The sequence below is a fragment of the Equus asinus genome, chromosome 27 (assembly GCF_041296235.1).
Source record: "Equus asinus isolate D_3611 breed Donkey chromosome 27, EquAss-T2T_v2, whole genome shotgun sequence".
NCBI lineage: Eukaryota > Metazoa > Chordata > Mammalia > Perissodactyla > Equidae > Equus > Equus asinus.
The window spans coordinates 36313313-36335228 of record NC_091816.1 but is presented as its reverse complement, the minus strand read 5'-3'; the positions used below and the strand labels follow the sequence as shown (position 1 = coordinate 36335228).

Below are 21916 nucleotides of genomic sequence, written 5' to 3'. Positions count from 1 at the left end.
ATTTTGTACTAAATGTGTTTAATCTCGGTTGGAAGAGGAAGAATGAAAGGAGGTAGAATGTGGAAGCCTTCAGGAAGAGGCTGAGGAAGCAAAAAGCAGGAGAAAAATCCTGGGATAAAAGAAAGGTCTTTAACAAGTCAACCAAAATCGGAATAACTTTCAGAATGAGCAATTAAATTCATATCATATGGTCCAAATCTCTATACAAGGGGCACATCAGCAGTCAGGGAAGGAATATCCCAGTCTGTGGTTGTCTTGTCCATCCTAGCATCATGGACAACATTTCCCCCAAATGGAGCAACTCTATACATTTCAAACATTTCTGCAAAAATTAAAAAACACCAAATATTTCTCTTTGTTGAAGAGCCATTAATGAGCTATTAATTTTCTTCTAAATTCCAGTAAATATTTGTAGTCAGAAGAAATTCAAAAACTGGAAAAAAACAAAAAAAGAGAGAGAGGGAGATGGAGACGGAGGAAAGGAGGGCAGGAAGGACCAGCGGAGCTTTTTCCCTCGGCCTGAACCACCCCCTCTGCACGGCCGCGACCGTTGACCTGCTTGATCACTTAGCTACACATCAGTACGAAATTTATTCCCTCACTCATTGCTGAATTAAAAACACAGCTTTCTTTTGTAGCACGTCCCACAAATTTGACAAAAAAGAGTTTTTCACTAACAAATAAAGTGTGCTAACGAATCCTTTTTTTTGTCTTTTTTTTTTTTTTTTTGGTGACTATGTCAAGGCCACTAGACCCCTGTGGTCCACAGAGTTTCATAAATACCCATTGCATTCGTCACTATGAGGTAGAACGCAGAAGCTGACACAAGAACAACCAAAACAGCTGTTGAATTACTGACATGTCTGTTTATTGCCAAAAAGTAGCAGATAGGATGCGAAACGAGGGCAAGGTTAGAACACTTAAAAAACTGATTCACTATTTGGGTATGAAATCAAACAGCAGGGAAATGGCTCAAAATATGCTCATTTCAGATGGGCGCACGCAGACTTCAGACGTATTTATCCAGAAATACATTTTCAAATTTATAGGACGACACAGTCAAGAAGGAAATGAAAGACGGTGAGCAGATCAAGGGTGAAAAAATTAAAGATGGCCAATATCTCAAAAGTACAGGAAACAGTGAAAGTGGCCTTTTACTGATCTGGAATTAAACTCGAAATGGAAATGGAAGTATGACAATAATAATTTTATGAAAAAAATTAGCATTTTAAGCAGGATAAAGCATCCAGCCACATATTAAACCACTTACTTCATATCGGGAAGTAGCACAGAAGCTAGTTCTAATCTGGCTTAAAATGGAATTATTTAGCTATCTAATTTTCGGCAAATTGTGTCCACTTTGACATCATAAAGCCAAGATGAAGGGATTTAAAATATGCATAACCTCATTATCCTTTTATTATCTCATGCAACACTGAAAAAATAACGTCATTTCAACAAGAAACCAATCTGAATGCCCATCTTTGGTAGAATTTACACAGCACATTCTCATCTGATTGTCATTACACCTTGAAAATGAAGTGTCAGGAAGAGGCATCTGCACAAAGGACGCTTCCCTTGGACTCTGGCAAAACTTTGAATAGTAATATGACCATGACTTCAGAGTTAAACCCTCGTTTTTAGTTGATAGAACTTGTGAATATTAAATTGCTCTATTTCACATCTTCTGTGCATAATAAACATATAGTAAAAGAGTTAATGATAGAATTCAGTGAATATTCTGAAGAATCTTTATACTCTCCCTATGTTTCTAGAAGATCAAAAAGCCTTGCATAGCAAGGTATGCAGTATTAGTGCAGTGGTTTTTACATATGAAAAGAAATGGTAAAACAGAAAAAAATTGGTCACGTTTCTATTAACTATGCCTTTAGAACTTTTCAAGAAAATAGAGACAGAAATTCTGAGTTGATTGGGCTCATGACAAAGCAACACAAAACAGCACCCCTAAGTCTTTGAAAAGGAAAGAAAACAGCATAAAATCACTACAGAATTTGGCTTAGCTACTAAAAGCAGGTAACACTTAAATGACGTTTTCTCCATATCAGGCACTTACATTGTTTCAGAACAGCCCTGTGAGAAGGACATTTTATTGTACTCATTTTAAAGATAAGGAAATGGGGTTCAAAAACATATTAGTTACTTGTGTAAATTTGTATCACCAGTAACTGATAGAGTGGGATTTCTACTCAGCTAAACTCAGAGCCCAAAAACATGAGCAACCAAGACGTACACTGCCCATCCCTCAGCCAGATGTCACCCAATCATTCTGAGAGACAAGTTGCATCACACTGAGGCAGGATGGAGGAAATAGTTGTCACCAGAATGAATAGAGCCAAGAGACAAAGGTGGTTTTCATGTGATGCCAAAGCAACCAACCACTGTTGCCTATTCAGTTAAACTATTGATTGATCCATGGACATGGAGGGAAGCAGCAGTCATCAAAATAATTACTTGGTTAAAAGTGGTAGCTGCTTAACCAATGGATTGGGTAATCTATCAGGTAGTCCCCTGCATATCCAGTTGTACGGAAAGACTCAGAACACACCAGAAAAATCCTCCATGACTGAAAAACATCACATATATTTTTCCTGAAGAAAGGGCAACCATGTCTCATATTCTGGATAACTGAGTTATTCGAGGTAGCTGGAGGAACTGGAGTCATTCATGCTTACCAATACAATAGTCACCCACACCCTGAGCAGCCAAAAACCTAAATAGACCATCAAGGAAATTAGAATGTATGCTGAGACACCTGAGACAGCATTTGCAGAAACGAAGGGGCTAAATTTAAAAATATTGAGGTAAAACTTATTTTTAAGAAAAAATCTGGAAGAATAGTAGCAATTATTTTTTCTTATTCACTTTAAAGATTTTATGTATCTTGCTGTTTCATACTAAATAATATTCTCTCTCTACTTCCAATCTGTCAAAATCTCATGATTTCTGCATTTTTTCAGCAAAGCAATTTATATTAAATAAATAATATTTGTAAGGATCTTATGAAAATTCTTTGTGCATTTCTTGCCTTATTTTGATTAAAGGTGTTCTCCCATAAATTGGAGAAATGTTTTCTAAAGTAGTCTGTAACTCTAGCATCCAAAATACCAAAGGTTCTGGGGAAAAATACCGAATTCTTCTCCTTACATGGCTAGGGGTGCTGAGAGAGCATCCAGGAACAGGCCACAGGAATCTTCCTGGCAACAACTTGACTTGTACCAATGATTCTTATACACAACAAAATTTGAGAACTACTGGTCTAAGCAATCATTTTCCTTGGTTTATAGCATTCTAAGTTTAAGTAGATATAATTTACAATAAATCTGATAGACTCTTTGGGTTTTAGGTAAGCAAGTTTCCCATAACTTCCGTTTCTTGGTGAACTTTCCAATGATCCTGCAGAAAACATTGCTTAAAATTATTTCCCAAACCTCCAAGAAAGAGATTGGGCTGGTAAAAGACCTTACCTCCTCCGCACACAGAGACACACACATGCAGACACACACTGACACAGACGCTCAAAGCAGGAAATCCAAGGAAGGGTTGGGGAGCTGAGCAGTGACAGCCAATGGGCCAATGAACGCCTTTACTATGAAGAACTAGTTAACACCACCATATTTATTAATGTAAACTTCCTATCACATTATGTCTTTTCCCAATATGAGGGAGGAAATATATTTTTACTATTATCTTCCAGCTTGTTTACCAAAATCATCCAAACAGCAGATGTCTCCCTGGCAAAACATCTATTGTCGCATCAGTAGAAATATATCTTCCCAACCCCTGACTTGTCCCACTAGGAAAGCAAGAGCCCGTGATGGGTTGTAATTACAGGAAATGTTCTGGAGTCACCGTAAGGTTAGGAAGCAACGTGGGAGCTCAGAGAGGGGAGAAATGATAATTAAAAGATATGGTGGTCATCCTTGCTGTGTTCCCAATTTTCCTTTTTATAAGAAACCTCTGGAGTGCTTGATTTAAAAACGCAGATTCCTGTGCTTCAAACCCAAATTTAATGTCTCAAAATTTCCAGGGGAGAGGTCTGATGTTTGCCTAGGATTCGGGAGACTCTGGGAAGAACCTGCTGCCAAAAGCAAGGTAAATTCAGGGAAAGGAAGGTACCGGGAAAACGGTCCTGCTGTGGACACCAACAGGGATCACACAGGAGACCCTAACGTGCAGGAGACTGAGTTAAGGGAAGAGCAAGAAGGAATCTGAATCTGAATTGAGTCTGGGACACTTTCTGATGACCCAGATGGAAACATGTCCCTTGCAGGTGAAAATGTGGTTTGACATTTGAGCAAGATGAGGGATGGCGCTTTGAGTCACGTGTGTAGAAGAGGCAGTTCAAACTACAGGGTGACAGATATTACCAGGGAGAAGAAGCCGAGATAAAGGAAGATGGGGAATGGAGAGAACTAATTCACGTAAGAGTTTCAAAAACCTGACGGGGGCTAAAATACAGCCAGTAATATTTTCCCTGAGTCTGCGAAATGCTCTATAATTATTTAAGCCCCAGAAAACATTCCTTCCTACCAGGGACAGAAAAATTCCTAATATCTACCATGTCAGGGGAACTACTCCACTCAGACTACAAAATTTATCACAGGCAAACCTGGTGTTTCACTTAAATTTAATCTATAACAAACTATTCTGAAGCATAACTACATCTATTCTAAAAAGCTAGGGACAGTCACACTATTTTGTATGTACTTAGCGTTTAAGACACAAAGTTTCTTTTTGCCTTTTCATCCTTTTTAAACTCAATACTATGCAATATCAAATATTGTAAGCACTTAAATCATCCTTGTTATAAAATTTCATAAATTGTTTTTTTCATTTCAGCTTTCCTTCAAATAAATATTTTGTTTAGGTTCACAGAAATGACAATGCAGTCAGACAATTTAATTCCTTTTTTTTTGTCCTGAATTATTCTTTTGCATATTTGAGAGAGCAACATAAGGAAAAATGCCAAACAATAGCCTTCTCAAATTAAAGAACAGTAAAGTTGGGAAAATAAATTAAGAAAACATGTATATCCATTCATGGATAAAATGTTTATAACGATGTTTGAAAGGACAGTGGGAAATATTTGGAGTAATAATAACAAAAATAAGCTGACCTTTTTTGTTGTTCACTGTTGTCACTGTCCACGAGATCTCCAGCCCTGAACTAAACTCCCCGCCTGAATTGTGTCAGTTCGTCCTCACCATGTGCCTCCGTGGGATTTTAGTTTTAGCGATGAGGAAGGCAAGGCTCCTGGAGATGCTGTCATTTACAACCCTGCTGGAATATCCTGGATCCCATGTGTCTGCGATCTCACCCTGAAGCCTGACTCAAAGATTCCTACCAACTGTGGTAAGGAAATGAACCCAGTTTTTGAGAATAACTGAGCCGATGTTGGATAAAGTCCTTCAAAGCCCTTTGTTGCATCTAGAGCAGAATTACTGCCTCTGTGCTCAGAAAGTTCATGATGTAAAAGGCAAAACTAAACTTAAAACCTGGAAGAAATAGAAAGCCTGAGTAATCCCCTTGTGGAGTCTCCCCACTTCCCTACTCTCCAAGCCCTCTGGGTGGCCCCTGAAAGAACTTGATGGACGTGAGTTTCACGAGTGTTCTCTCCAGTGGGGGTGCCCTTCCAGACCCCCTCTTTCCCTGGCCTAACAGTCCGTGTCTGTGCGCAGCACATCCATGTTCGCACACCTGATGGAGCCCTGCCAGGCCCTCATGCCCCCATTCCTGTTGGCTTCTCTGCTGAGCATCTGGACCCGCCCCTTGCTAACCTGCATGTCTGCTGCTGCCATCGGGGCACAGATTCTTAACTCAAAAGCTTTGAAAACAGTAAAAGACAGGATCTTCTTCTAGAGGAAGGATTTCCATTTTTGCTTATGTTCATTCATCATTCACCTAACACTTAATTAGTACATGGGTCCTCAACTGCTATCCTCCGCAACTCTCAGTGAGTACAGAGCTTGGTACACCCATCACAGTGTGTGCTTGTGGGAAAGTCACTGTGGGGAAAATTCAAATTAATGAGCTAAAATACAAAGGAAATCACAGGGCAGACAGGGAAAGGAGTGATAGAGAATCAAAATTTCACAAAGCCCATGCATTTCTGAAGAAGGGCAGAGTGAAATATCAGTGCACACAACAATTAAAATCATGAATTATTTAAGGTGGATAACCTGAAAGTTAATAACTAAATATTCTAAAGAGCCAATTTCATAAACCCATATCAATATAATAAATAATTGCAAAAATTTATAAAACTATACTAAACTGTGTCATTATCTAAAAAAGCCTTAAAAATTGTTGAAAAGAAATAACCACCATTATTGAGTCCCAGAGATAGATTATAAAAGGTGGTGTTATAAATAGAGAGATGGATAATTGAATTAGGGATGCTACGTTTAGCGCTGCATGTGCCTACTGTATCATCATCCAGCTAATTTAATTTGCCTTGAAGAGAGTTGCACAGCTGAATTGATTTTTCAAATAACTTTCTGTTCGCAAAGTTATTCTGCCAAAGCTGTATTTAAAATCGTGTCTTTAAATTCAAGTAAAGACACGATTATGTCAACCGAATAAGGCACATTTTTAATTCAGCTGAATTCTTTCCAAGACGGAAATCAACAAGTTGAATTTTTAGGAATTAAAAGTGTTTTCTCTTACCATAGCCAATGGGCAGCGCGACCTTCCACGTGCAGTCCAAGTTGTTGGGGTACGCGCCTGGGAACCCCGGGCTCAGGATGACGCCACCCATGCTACTCAGCGTCCCGCCACAGGTCGCTGCGAAATGGACAACGGTAGTTAGTTTGGTGGGTCCTCGCTTTCTAGCAGGGACGTTTAATTCCACCTGCCCTCCTCCACTCTGCTCAGTAGAAGCAGTCTTCAGAAGCGAATCTGGTCCCCAATTACGGCACATCCACGACTCAGTGGGCACATTAGTGACTTATGGGCTCAGCTCTCTCCCTCGAGTGTCAGATGCTTAAGAACAAAGACTGTTTCTGATTTTGTTCTTGATTTTATAAAATGAGCACAATAATACTTGCTGCAAATGGTGTTGTGAAAATTAAATGAAATCTTATATGCATACTAACTCATAAAATCAAGCCACTTAGTAGCCCTTCCATAAATGGTAGCTATTATGACATATAGAAAAAGCTAGTTTGGTCACCACTATTGCCAACAAGAAGCAAGCATTTCTTTAATTTAATAATAATTGAGTAGATGCTCCGGAAATGCCTTCTGTACGATCCAAGAAGGATGAAATTATATTCGATATTCAGTCCAATTGTAGTGGTTAGCACAATTTGCGATATTTTAATTATTGAGGAAGGGGAGCAAAAAGAACTTCAATTGAGAGTTATTTAGCATTCATATCAGTGTTTTTTTTCCTTTACTTGTTTTTTTCTTTCTTTTGTTTTCTATTCTTTCTTTTGTTTTTTATTGAGGTACACTTGACGTATAATATTCTTAGTTTCAGGTGTATAACACAATGATTCTACATCTGTATATTCTGTGAAATGATCACCACAATGAGTCTAGTTAACATCATCACCATACAAAGTTATGGAATTTTTTCTTGTGATGACAACTTCGAAGATCTACTCTTAGCAACTTTCAAATATGCCATACAGTATTCTTAGCTAGAGGGGCCATGCAGCATATCACATGCCTGGACTGGTCTACCTTATAGCTGGAAGTTTGTCCCTTTTGACCACTTTCCCCATTTTGGCAGTTCTACTTCTGGTACACACAGGTTCTTGGTAAAGATTCTTCGGTTTAATGCATTTTAGTCAGCCATTCAATTGACTTTCAGGTTCTAAGTTGCTAGGCATTGAATGGTAGTATGAGTTGCTATTCATTGATCCTTAACTATGTGCTACCTATAGTGCTGAGAGAAATACATCATTTGATGCTCATAATAACCCCAAAAGGCTGGTACTATTATTACCTTATTTACAGATAAGGGAACCAAGGCTGAGGAAATTAAGAAATTTGCCTAAGGGCACACACCTGGTGAACAGCACAACCAGACCATTACTCCAGCTCCATCTGGTTCCAGAACCCACATTTTAACCAGGATAGTTACCTGCAGAATTCTGTTCAGTTTGGAATGCAGCCACTGAAACCACTTCCTGCCCAAAGAATCTTACTCTGTGATGAGCGGTGAAAAGATAACTCCCTCATCTGGCCTGATCTTGGTTCCTCACACTCAGGCTACTGCAGCTGAGGTTTGACTATAAATCACAACTGATTTTATAACAAACATGTCAAATAATATAGGTTGCAGCAGACGAAATTCTAATATTTGACCATTTGTGCCCTATTAAAATGGCAATTTCATGTAATTTCAAAGTAATAATGCAAACGATGCCTCTTCTGTCCAGGAAGTCACATTAAAAGGCTTAATTCCTATTCTAACAATGCTCTCATTAGGCAAATATTTTTGGAAGCCCTCTTTCAGAGATCCCTCAGGACCTAGAGTGGAGGCTTTCTTTCTTTTTTTTTTAATCATCAAGGTAGAAAAAGTTTACCTGTTGAGGGTAAATTTGACAGGAGGAAAATCTAAACGTCTTAGAAAGTCAAGTCCAGTGAGTATGGTAATCGCTCAAGCTAGAAAATCACAGTCTGGGTTTCAACATTGTGTAAGTTAAAAATGTAAGTTTAAAAAAGTTAAAAAATGTATTTTTGTAGGATGCGTGAATAATTCCAACAAAGTCTTTTTTTTAATTATCCGAGGACCAAACACCTTGCTTTTTCAGTCTTTTTTTCAAAGATTGGCACCTGAGGTAACATCTGTTGCCGATCTTCTTGTTTTTTTTCTGATGAGCGGTGCCACATGGCAACCAGGATCCAAACCAGGAAAACCCTGGGCAGATGAAGCAGAGTGTGTGAACTTAACCACTCGGCCATGGGGCCGGCCTCCAGCAAAGTCTTAAACATAAGCTTCATTGTTATTTGCAGTATAATCACCCAAGGTGACTTCTGGGGGGAGATACCAAGTATTTGAAATATAGGTTGTGACGTACATTTTATCCATGAGTCCATCAATTTTGTGGAAGACACCGGTGGATCTGAGCGGCAAACCTGAATATATTTAGCAATACTATCCCTTCCCTGAGTGCTCTTACAACCTGCAATGAGGGTAAATATGTTTGACCAGCTATAGGGGAGACAGATAGGAAAATGCCAAATTGACAGAAACAGGAAAACAAAGGTGAAATAAAGGTGACCTTTCTAAAAAGGTCCTTTTGATTTTGAGCAAGACTTTTACCAAAAAAAGAGAAAAAGTTCAGGAATTATAAAATCTAAGCATCCATGTACTTCTTCAGTGAGGGCTGAGAGCATCTCACATGAGTAGCTGACCCAGTGCTGGCTGATAGAAGTTATCATCAGTATCGATGTCTTTGTTTAATACAGGCCAACTCTCGGTGTTGTGGGAGACACATGTGGGGCCTAGATATCGGGTATTTCTCCTGTCAAACATACAATGATAATCTAATTCCTTAAGTACTTAGTTAGAACTGCAGGTAGTCCTTCTTTTGTTAATCAATGGAGCATCTTTGGATGGGCATAGAAACAGAGATCCCAAAAACTGTGCATCAATCTTTTCTCCTGTGATGTTTTAGACTCCATCAGGCGGTTTGTCTTATTTTATATTTGCTCATTGTTACCATCAGGCTTCAGCCTTCTTCCCAGGGTCTAACTGTCCACCACCAACTGGTAGACCAACTTCCCGCCTCCTGTGGAGACACGCCCTCCACGCCAGCCCTTTCTTATAGTTAAGTAGCATCATTGGAGAGTTATTCATAAATACAGTATCTCTAAAGGACAATGTGTTTATTTTTATAAAATAGCTATCTTACATTGTACTGGATTTATATATCTTATTTTGTGCAGATTCTTGATTTTTTGGTAAGAATATATGCAGCTTTTACTCAAGGGCACAGGCCATGCCTTGCTGGACAGACCTCATGGAGCAGGGAGTGCCAGCTCAGCAGCAGGGACCTGGCAAATGGCTTGGCCCCTCTGGGGCTTGTTGTGATGGTCAAAATAGTTGATATCAGTTAAGCTCTGAGAATAATGCTAACACTCAGTAGCCTGTGGAAAAGCATTTTGATATAAATTGTCTTCATTAGCAGTAATTTCTTTTTAAAAATTAGGACGTGAGGTTTCCAAGAGCTAATAAGTAAAGTATCATCTCTCTATGGATTTCTAGTCTTAAATTCCCTCAGCTGAGATTAACCTAAAGCTAACAGCCAAGAAAAGCTTTCAATCTCTCAAATCCGTCTTTGAGCTTTACGTGGGCCATTTGGGTGTTTTCCAATGAAAAACCTTTCTCTATACCTTACAAAAATCAGGAGCAAGCAGGTGTAATGGAAGTTGACATCCTCCACATTTGCTAATATACAAGACATGTTAAATAAAAGGTAAAAATCAATTATATTTGGCTAATATAGGTTAACTATTCAAATTAAACATTTTTCCACATAATATAGAGTGCCAGCAATAACTATTGTTTGATTGAATACCCGCTGGGAGCTGATTTCATTTCAAAGTTTAAGATATTTCAGTTCCCAAGTTTAACAGACAGTGCTTCATGTAAAAATAAACAGGAAGATTGACGTTCTGTGTAACGGGGGTGGAGGCAGTCCCCTAACGTCGGTTCCTCATCATCCTTCATTTCTCCCTTCCAATCAAGCCTAGAATTTTAAACCTCCATACAAATAACTTCAACTTTTTAGATGACATGGCAACCCAAACATGGATTTTTACCAAGAAATCACTTTCACCGAAAAAGATACTGGTCACTAAGGCCCATCTTTCACTTGTAAACAAATATGACATGGTGGACATAATAGGGACACATACTGCTTCCTGGACGAGACTATCATAAAGGCTGAAGTCCTGTTTGTTTTAAAGGTTTGGTTTAGTTTTATTTTCCTCTGTACACAACTCCATCTGTTTCCCGTTCAAGGTAGTTATGTTGTATATTACTCAAAACCACTGAACACCTAGGATTTGTGTGAGCTGGGAAATCAGGCTGTCAGAGGAACATGTACCAGAGAGGAAGTACCTTGCTTCACCTATGGGAACCTGCATAACACAATATGTTACCATATTCCCTGGCAAAACGGATCATAAACTGCATGGGAATCACTCAGAGGACACTTAAAGGATGTATGGTGGCCTTTAAAATTGCACGCATTTGTTCACATAGAGTTGACCACTTTCTCTGAAACACATCTGCAGTATAAGGATGCTTGAGGGAGCATTCCAGAGACAGGGGGGCTCTGAGTGCTCCCCTTGGCAATATACACGTGTTGGAAGCAGGAGAGGGACTATGAAGAAGGCATTTGTGATCACGCAATCATTATAATGATCCATGCTATCTGATGGTCAATCATTGACTGGTCATTCTTGAATCAAAATTATTGCGAGCCCACTATGTGCTAACAGTATAGTAGTGAGTGACGTTTGGCTCTGCCTGTAAGAGCCTTGGGATTGTCAGGAGGGTAGATTAATTTACGCAAAATTACAGTAAAGCTTCATATACAAAAGCGGAGTCATACACATGGGAGAACCAAATTCCTGTTACGGATGTTAGCTGCCTGAAGTGGAGAAGCTGGCCGGGACTGGGCTGAGGGGAAGGTAGCCGACGCACTTCCCTCAGGTGCAAATTTTAGGAGGATGCCTGAACCCTCAAATAATAAGTTAGTGCAATATTTGGAAAAATCAAAAGTAATGCAAAGAAAAGCCCTAGGATGAACAAAATGTCAACATTTTAAATACAGCCAGGGTTAGTATTACTGGTTTTTCCTGTGGTCTCAGGCCCTGATATGGCAGGCCCAGCCGTGACCATGCAGGAGGCCAGGCATAGAGAGCATGTGCAATGGAGGGGTGAACTGGCGCGGCAGCATCCAGCACTTGCTGATGCACGGAACAAGAGGAAAGGAGAGCTGTGGTTCCAGGGCCAAATCATGGAGCCAATTCAAGCCATATGCTAAGGCTGGGATGTCTTTTGGCCAGAGGCGTGGGTACAGAGTAGGCAGAAGATTTCAGGGCCTTGAGCAGATCAACTGTAACAAGCTCTTTCCCCTGATAAAGTTGGAGTATGGCTGGGATTGGAGGCTGCAGCTGAGGATGCTGTGGAGCCGGATAACAACTATTTACAGGGCCATGAGGCATTAAGAGGCTATGAGATCTCAAAGCTGGGGCGTTATAGATCAAGGATCACATCTGGGGATGCATTTAGGTGGCAGGGTTGACAAGAGTGAGAGATAGCTTGTATCTGGGGAATGAGAGAAATCTAAGGTCACATGTAGATTAGACAAAAAATGTGGATGATAATGGCAGTTATGGAGGAAGGGATGCAGGCGGTGGAACGGACTTGACTCAGGCTTTGGGTATATTGAGTCATACAGGTAAGGAAGCACCTGACAGAGTCGTAAGGTCACCTGAGCTCTGTAAGTACAGATCTCTGAGTCAGATACACAGCATGCAGGTGGTGCATGAAGCTCTGGGCTTGGAGAAGAGGAAGAACATGCAGAGTTTAAAGAAGAACGCAGGGCTGGCCTGGTGGCGCAGCGGTTAAGTGCACACGTTCCTCTTTGGCAGCCCAGGGTTCGCTGGTTCGGATCCCAGGTGCGGACATGGCAAGCTATGCTGTGGCAGGCATCCCACATATAAAGTAGAAGAAGATGGGCATGAATGTTAGCTCAGGGCCAGTCTTCCTCAGCAAAAAGAGGAGGATTGGTAGCAGTTAGCTCTAGGGCTAATCATCCTCAAAAAAAGTAAATAAATAAAATAAAGAAGAATGCAGAGCACCCTGACATCACAGCCTTTCCATTTCAAGGTCTTCCTGTGTTGGAGGTAGATGAAAATCACCTGCTGTGCAGGGAAACTTTAAAATGCCCACCACTTAATCTATGTGAAAAGTTTATGGGCCTCAGGCACAGGTTCTCCCTCTTTAAAGGCGGGTGTTGGGAACGCTTTTCCCTAAAGAAGCAGGCTGCAGCCCCAGCCCTCAAGAGCACATCCACCAGGGCAGACCCCTTTCTGTTTCTCAAAAAGTACTCTCCCTCCAACTGCAAACCCCTGATTTGTATTTCTGAATTTTGCTTCTGGAAACTTGATCTCCCTGAGGCTAAAGGCCTACGGTAGAGACCACAGCTCAGACTTTCCGACCAGCTACATTCATTCCTTCCCGTAAATTAATCCACTGGCCTTCTGATACAATGCAACTTGAGTTTAGTGGCTGGAGCTAGCAGTCTTGCATCTCATCTGTGTAGGTTGGTCCAAAGATGACAAAAAAGCTGAGCTACTAGCTCCAGTGGAGAAGATGCATGTTCAACCTTTGCTATACCTCTACCGCCCCATTATGTTATTATTATGTAACAAATGTTTCAAAAGGAATACAAAAGTGCATCGTTTGAAGCCCAAAAGAGCAGCTCAACGAGATCCCCGTTATGTATTGATAGTCCACGTGAACAGCAACGCAACGACCGAAGGATGTCCATACCGATGCAAAGGGGAGAAGGGTAGTTCCAGCGCCGAACGGTTCCAGGCATACAAGAAATGTGGGACCGGCCCTGTGAAGAGAAAATGAAACAGAACTCACATCCCTGAAAAGAGAGCATTTAAGGATTAACTGTTTGTGAGAATTTCTGTACTTTAGTTTTCCTTTTTGATTTAATTACAAATGGAAAACAAATCGGAAATTTCGAAATCTATTCTACTAATGTTTATTAATGAATCACATATTTTGAATCAAAATAGAAAAAAATATCCATAATCATTGTATTTCTTTTCAGAAAAAACAAAATCTTCCCCGTCCCTTCGCGACAGTCTACATTTCTGCCAGGATGGTTTTGTAATGCTTAAAGCGATGAATTGGGCAAAGCACATCCCTTTTTTTAATCATCAGAAGTTATAGCTTTTGGTCTCAGAGGCTGACCATGATTAGGAAACACTAGGTATGATTTGAAGGGTGAAATGTCAACAATACATAATCTGCTTATGAAAAGGTATCTTTTGTGTTTGTCTAGAGCTCACATACAGGTCGCATGACCATTATGCAGCTTCAGCATAATGGTTCAGCAAAGAACTGGGTCAGTTCCTCTGTCAATGGAGAAAAAGGAGACGACATTCATTTTATTATCCGACAGCTTTACAGGCTGTCAAATTAATGTGCTTGCAATGAAATTAATCCTCATCACTCATGACCTCTTTATCCTTTAAATATATGCAGTTTTCAACTTTCAACCTTCAAAAAAGTCTGTCCTATTATTCCTCTTTTAAAAATCAAACAGCAGTGGGTTCAATTTTGAGATGTTTTGTGCTAAAATCTCTCTTTCCATGAAAGAGACAGTAATAAACGGGTACCTCTGTGTGCAGACTATTAATTTTTAGTTTTTTCCTCTTTGTGACTTGGTGGTCTCATCTGCCATGTGTACTCGTGAATTTCCGTTTGCCGCAATCGATGTAGAGGGAATGCGTCAAACAAAATTTGCACTAATGCAGTTATCAATGACAAACTGATTCCCTAAGCTTAGAAACATTTCATACTCAATTTTCCTGCCATAAAACTCATTTTCTCATACTTCCTGATATTTTTAAAAGTCGTTACAGTGAAGGAAGACTCTATTTATTCTTAAAGAAGACATTCTGTACAATGCTTTTCTTCCTAAAGTTCAGGTTCTGTGTCAACTCATTCTCTGATTCATTAAATTATCTTTAATAAATTTCTTTCTGAATTATGGTTAACATAAAGTGCAAAAAACTTTACAGATACTTATTGAAGACTACCAATGAACTAGTCATTTATTACCAATCTAGGTCGTATTCTGCTATTGATTTTGGCACAAACATTTCATATTAGTGATTCCAGCTGAAATTTTTATAATGGATCCAAAACGAGACAGAACTCTGTGTATTTATTTACTAGTTTAGAATGGAAATTTTCTTTTTTTTCTTCTTTTCAAAGAAAGTAAAACAAGTCTAGAGAAGATAGGAATCATAAATGATTCAAATATTCAGGATTCACATTCAGTGTGTCATGTCACAGCACGTTTATGCCATGTGCGTGAATCTCACCAGGCATACGCATTTATAGACTTTCGTGTGTAAACTATACAAGGAATAATGCTTTTCATGAATGATATGCAATTTAACCATGCTGTCTTCCCGAAGATACTAATGTGTTAGCAAAACTGTCCACTTTTACTAATTAAAAAAAAAATTCTGAATCCTTTTTTACTCATACGAATGACAAGCTTTGTGAACTCAAAGCTTGACAGGGTCTGTAACAAAGGAAAAAATAGCTTAGTTTGCATTTGAAAAAGAGCTAATAAGTGGACTGATTGGGCTCTACAGATGTGGTGTCCACAGGCCTTTATCTCTAAGCAGCGTATTAAAAACTTCATTATAAGAAAGGTCTTTACTAAATAATCCTTTCTCCTTTCTTCTCTGAGGGCTGTCCAAGCATCACTTACAAAAGGATGCTCACGGTAACTGCAGAGTGACATCAGAAACGAGCAGAGACGATGAGCACACGTGAGCAAGAGCAAGAGCAAGTAGCAAGTGGGAATTCGGGAGAGGATCGAGACAGCAGGATATTTACGTGATTTAAGTTGATTTATAATGCAAGCAAAAAAAAAAGCATAAAAATGGCATGTCAGTATACAGTGAAGTGTCCCTCAAAATGACACCCTTCATATGTGACATACTTCTTTATAGTGTAATATGTGAAACCGGAAAGCTTTGTCTTAAAGAATCAGTTAAAAAGTCTTAGTATGCTTGATTAAAAACTTGTTAAGGTGGCAGAACTTTTAGCAAAGGTTCCTCCTGCTTCCTTCCTCCTGTTCCACCTCGCAGGGGTCTGCTCATCTTTTTGTAGAGTCAAAGCAATTATCGTAGTACCGACCGAGACTGACAGAACGTAGGTTGTAGGTTTTTTATGAAGGTGCCTTTATGTATATTGGTGTTTGTTTATAATAATAGCAATAATGTTTTTCACTTGCTGAAGCAGGCTAAGGATTTTACAGATATCTTCTTTAAACGTAAAACCCAGGCTAATTCCTACATGTGGTCCCACTTGATCTGTCCATGCCCAGTTCACCAGCTCTTCTGCTCCCTCCCTCTCTCTCATACACTCACTCAGCTTCCACTTCCATCTAGTACCCACACCACGTGGCTGCGTGCAATGAATGTGAGGTCAAGTAGGCACTCCATCAGCATTCAGTATCTGCTGCTGCTGCTGCTGTAACTTGTCCCTGTTCTGCAAGACGGTTACTGCCACGCACCTGCACAACTTGGATTACATGCATTGGTGTCCCTGCTGTGTTGCAACTTTCTTCTGATGCTTACTCAAGCTCTTTTATTTAAGTCGGGTAAAGAATGCAAGGAAAACAAATTTCCTTGAAATACTATCAGCTTCAATGTTGGAAGAAACATACAGCCAGAAGTACTTCACTACCTGAATTAATTGAAGATGAGAAACCTAAGTAGGCTTAAACATTTCCATGAGACTTTGGAATATACACGTTTAGATTTTCAATATTTGTTGTTGGCACGCAGGGAGAATTATGTAAGAATTATGCTGAGTGACAGAAAGGAACTATTCTAGGAATAAGCTTATTCATGGTAAAACCAGAAATTTATAACAAAAAATGATTACTATTGGAACACATTAGTTTATAAAAAGTTTATTAAAACTTTTATATAAAAAACTTTTTGCAAAAAAATCTATAAATAGTTTATAGAAACTTCTATTTAATATCTCTGGATAATTACTTAAACCTATTTATATGAGCCCTTATTTGCCTGGCACTGAGCAGGTAGCGGATGATAATTTACCGAACGGGACCATGAGAACGGTTTGCAAAGCAGAAGCAGCACGTGCCTCAGAAGCAGATCCAGTAACTCAGTTCCTAGCATAGGACTTTCCAAGAGATTGTGCCAAGACCTCTTCCCTTATAATTTAATCTGCATAGTTATTGGGAGAATATATATTTTGAAACAAAATAATTATGAAAATAAAATGCTTGACTTCAAAAGGGGGCTTTCTGATTTAGAAGCCCTTTCCACACCATAATTAGGATTACCAGCATGCACGGTCTAATATGACGACTTTGATTCACAAACCGAGTGAGAGAAACTAAATGCTAAGTTAGCTCTCTGGTGCAAATCTAGAGCCTCAGCCTGAGCTAGCTGGCTGAGGATTACTGTTTTGAACCCCCTTTATTGCCAAGAACTCCAAGGAGAAGTACCTGCAGGGTGTACCCGGGCTCGCACTGAAAGGAGAGCACGTCGTTCACCATGTATCGGTCTCCTGTTTTGATGCCATTGCTGGGGAGGGCTGGTTCTTGGCATGCAGCAAGACCTACAGCTACACAAATGCAAAGACAAAGACTTAGAAATTATGTCATAGAAACAAGAGTCTTACCATTTGAATAATAAAATAGCTCTTTTCTATGCTCTCCTCCAATAGAAATGAACAAAGTCTAACTCTTTTTGCCAAGAAGACCAAGTAACTTTAAATCAAGGTTATGAGCTAATTCTTAAATGTTAACTTATTTAATTTTTATCATGCAACGAATCAAGCTTTTCTTTAAGTGATAAAATTTCTTTTTTCACATTTAGTATAAAACACTCTAATTATAATGTATTTGCATTTTAAAAGGTCCTTAAAAAATTGTTTTCTATTAGATGCAAAACGCCATGATACTGCTCTCTTGCTTTCTGTTTTTCAAGCACACTTAGCAGCCTTTATGAACAAATTTTAAGTGTGAATCTGGGAATTCTATCCTTCCAGAAATACATAATATGAGAACAAATATTTTATATTCAATCTCTCCCTCTCTCTCTCTTCCTTTTAAAAATAACAAAAAAATTCTCAGAACAGAATGGTCTGTTCTTAGGTAAACTGGACCCATATTTACAGACCCTAAAGCTGTGATCAAGCACTTCCTTAGAGGGAATTGCCTTCAGTTAAGGCATCAACAAATTTAAGTAAAAATGCATCATACAATATTGGACTTCAGCCTCAAGTATCAGATAGATTAAGTATTATTTAATCCTGACCCCTATCCATGTTAACCCTTAGCATGCAAATAAACAAAATATGCAGCTAAGGTATTTTCTAGAATTGAAAATGCACTTGCAATGACGTTAAAGACTTGGTGACTGCAAATCATGTCTTTCATCATTCTAGGACATCTTCTTCTCACATCCCAGGTCCCAAAGTACTCATGTGCTATCCAGGGTGACAAATGAGGGAGAAGGGCTTTTTTACAGTAAAATTCTTCACATGGCCTTGGGCTTGCACTTTGGTTCTTGTTCTTAACATGAATGCAAATGAATCCATTCGATGAGCTAACTGACTGGGACTCTGAGTAATGGGGCTGAAATGGGGAAGGTGGCTAAGACTTTAGTTAACCCAGACACAAAAACTAGTAGAAAATGGAAGAACAAGTCTACACAGAGCCAGCCCACTACACAGTTGTGGGTCCCAGCACCACATGAGGACGTGTACTGCCTGCTTTGTGCACGGAACTGGGCCCACATGTGTCCTCTGCTCGTATGCATGCTCCATTGTCTCATCAGATTTCACTTTAAAAACACAAGTTCAAAGATAAATTATTAACAATTTCAAGATGGGCAACAGCAAGCATAACGTGCTTCTGAGAACAGGTGCCAGTGTCACTCCACACGGTGCCTACTCACAAGGCAGGCTCTGGGTCTAGGCTACGGGATCTGCAAAGGCAGCACTTGGAGAAACCAGACAAGGGAAGACGATAACATTTTTAAGTCCTCTGTATGCTAGTTGCTAAGAGATGCCTCCTAGTGCTCTGTCCTCACAAGAAAGTCATACCCAGGCTCCTTGTATCTGATACTAAGAAAAGGCAAAGTGAAGTCAAATTGGCAGGTCAAGTTTCCCAGGTCCAGGCACATAGATAAACCCATCTGTCTATGTAGATAACTGAAGGGTCAACTTTCTCTACTTCCTTGCTTTTAAAAGCACGGTGTGGGAGTCTGAAACAGTGGCATGTTTTCAGCCATAGCTAGCCCAGAAGTATCAAATCACAACCTGCATGTTGACAGCATCCCTGACAATTCCTATGCATTAAGGTCTGAGAATCACCAGTTTGCCTCCCTTTCCTCTCAAACTTGAGAAGATGAAACAGAGAGCAGTGCCCTCATTTCACATCGTTAGTGTGACTGTTCACTGAGAACACCATGCTGTAGAAATCGCCTCAGAGTGGGCACCACTGGTACCTGAGCCAGCTGGGTAATTTCAAGCCATGGAAGACACTGATTCTATCTGGGATGAGCAGGATGAGGAGTATCATAAAGTTTTTCTAAGTTGAAATTGATTTTTCCCTAAATGGCTGTACATTAAAAAGTATAAAACACCATATGAATTAAGTGGCAATATTTTTTATTCCTAGTACACAATTTCAAGCCATTTAGGGCTTTTTGTAGATGATAAAATTGCTAAATCTGGAAAAATATGATCACTTATGCCTTTGACTTGTTTTCTGGGTATAAATCTAATTTCTCTCTCTCTTTCTTTTTAACTTTAGTATAGAGATTGCAGCTATACTTAAATTTCATCCTTTTTTCCTCACAGATTGGCAAGATCACCACTATATATCACTTTTTTTAATTTGATCTTGAGAAAAAAATACTTAAAATACTTTGGGTATAAAATTTCTAACTACAACTTGGAATGCAAAAAAGTTAGTTTATGGTGATACCACACCATCCTTTGGGACACTTCAAGTACACACCAGGCATGACAGAGACTGGAGAACATCAATAACCCCAAAGGGTTCCAATGAATAGGAAAAATGTTTTGAAATTTAAAAAAAAGTCATAAGTAATTCAAAATTAAATTCAGTCACTAAATTCCCATCCCTTCACATATAAGATATAATAGGTTTTTACTTATTTACTGTACTTGTTTACTACATGTTGATTCACATAAATTTATTGTATATTAATTTTCATTTTTCTCCTTCCTTGAAGTCTACGTGTAAATCCAACTCATCCTCTGATAAAAATAAATTGCATCTATATCTGTACCTGCAGGAATTATAATAAATTTTTGAATAATTTAAAAACAAACAAAAATCATTTCAATCAGTGTTTGATATAAGACTCAGCAAGCAGTTATATGCAGACCTTGATATTTGAAATATGGACAGAAACACCTTCCTTCTTCCTTTCTTCCTTCTCCAACGTCACTATGTATCCGGTACGTGTTAGAAGCTGATAGTACTAACATATTTGGTATTTTTAGGAATGCTTCCTAGTGATAGCATTTAAACCTATAGATATATATCTCCAGAAACGGAGTGACAAACTAGAAAAGTGATTGACATGACCATCCGCAAATATTTATTGAACTATACTGGACCAGAGCCCAAGCATTTTCTATACACTACATGTATCGCCTAAAGATGCAATAATCGGCCTTCAACACTAAGAGTGATTCCAGTCGCAGTGAAACAGTGGATTTATCTAGGCAGAAAACACTCACGGGGATTTTAATTTTAGGGTCTGGAAAGCCAAGACTCTAGCAGAGGGGAGAGTTTAAGGTGTGGAGGATGCAGGTCCACACAGCTGGGCTTGAAGCCCAGCCCCAGATAGAAGTGTTGACTTGACAGAGCAGAGCAGAGCTGTCTCCTGTGCTTTAAAGGAATGGGGTAAAAACCTTTCAGACAAAGATCAACCGAGTACACATGGACCCAAAACAGAAAAATCAGAGAGGAGGTGAGGCAGCACCAGAAACCGTAGAAATAATGTAAATTAGTGCCTTACAAGTTAGTGCCTTAGAAGACGAAACAATTAACTTTCCAACTTTTGGGGGACAGAAGGAGGTGTACTGAGGAATTTTTGATAAAGAAAAAATGTTAGCTCTTTTGTATTTAATCATTATGCTAATCAAAACGTGAAATAAAGAAGATACGACACGAAGTAAGCAGGGCAGTATAGGGTAATAAACATGAACTGGAGAAGAGGTCAATTTAAGTCCATAAAGGTGCATATCACCCTGTAAAAAATCCAGAATAGAATGTTCTTTAACAAATCTCCCTTTTGGTAGAGTTTTAGAGGAATGATGGTTGAGTTCAGCAAAACTAGTATCTAATGTTGTTAAATCATGGGTGGTGGTATCACATAAGTGACAGACAAAATTGTAAAACTAGTCAATTAGAGGGTATTTATTTAGACACAAAATAGACCCGTATGAAGAGACATACAAATGAAAGAACTCTTCTAAAGACTTCCCAAAGCGAAATTGTAAAACACACCAAAATTAATTCGAAATTAATTTTTCAGCAGTGGAGACATCTGGAAGAGTAAATTGTCACATTGTAAGAAAAAATTTTAATAGAAAGGATTTCTAACTCTTTTGAAGCATAGCACACTTATATTCTATACCATAAATGAAAATATAGCAAACGCTATAAAGCAACGTTTCCTTAAAAGGTACTTCACAAACTACCTGACTCTGAATACCCTGATTAAATGTGAAGACAATGAGAAAGTAACTGTTGTGCATTCTAAAAGTTTAGAACTCCTGTTATAAAGAAACCACAAAACAGGGAGAAATATTTTATGTATGATGGTGTTATGCCATGTTATCCACACATGTATCTTCCAATCATTTCAAATGTAAAATTTTGGACATTTTGAAATGTGCTGATTTATAAAATTGTGATTAGATTTAGAAGGTAGGGAAAGAAGTTTTTATTCCCCGTGCATCTAGTCTGTGAAAGCAAAGAATATAACACAAAGCCATTAAAAAGATGAGTGACCTAATTTGACCAAATACACAGTTAATGACCATCAAATGTGAAAGTTATGAATGACTATATAACAATATACA

At 38.9% G+C, this 21916-nt stretch overlaps 1 protein-coding gene across 2 annotated transcripts in view; it reads right to left on the bottom strand.

Moving 5' to 3' along the window:
• The window catches only part of CSMD1 (CUB and Sushi multiple domains 1), a 1835848-nt gene that overhangs the window by 180849 nt on the left and 1633083 nt on the right, over window positions 1-21916 (bottom strand). For both annotated transcript variants that reach the window (XM_044760557.2, XM_070499942.1), the window contains 3 exons: window positions 17292-17410; window positions 13544-13613; window positions 6688-6804 (listed from right to left, as the gene is read on the bottom strand). In XM_044760557.2, coding sequence (XP_044616492.1) covers window positions 6688-6804; window positions 13544-13613; window positions 17292-17410 — 306 coding nt within the window. The remainder of the gene's footprint in view (window positions 1-6687; window positions 6805-13543; window positions 13614-17291; window positions 17411-21916) is intronic.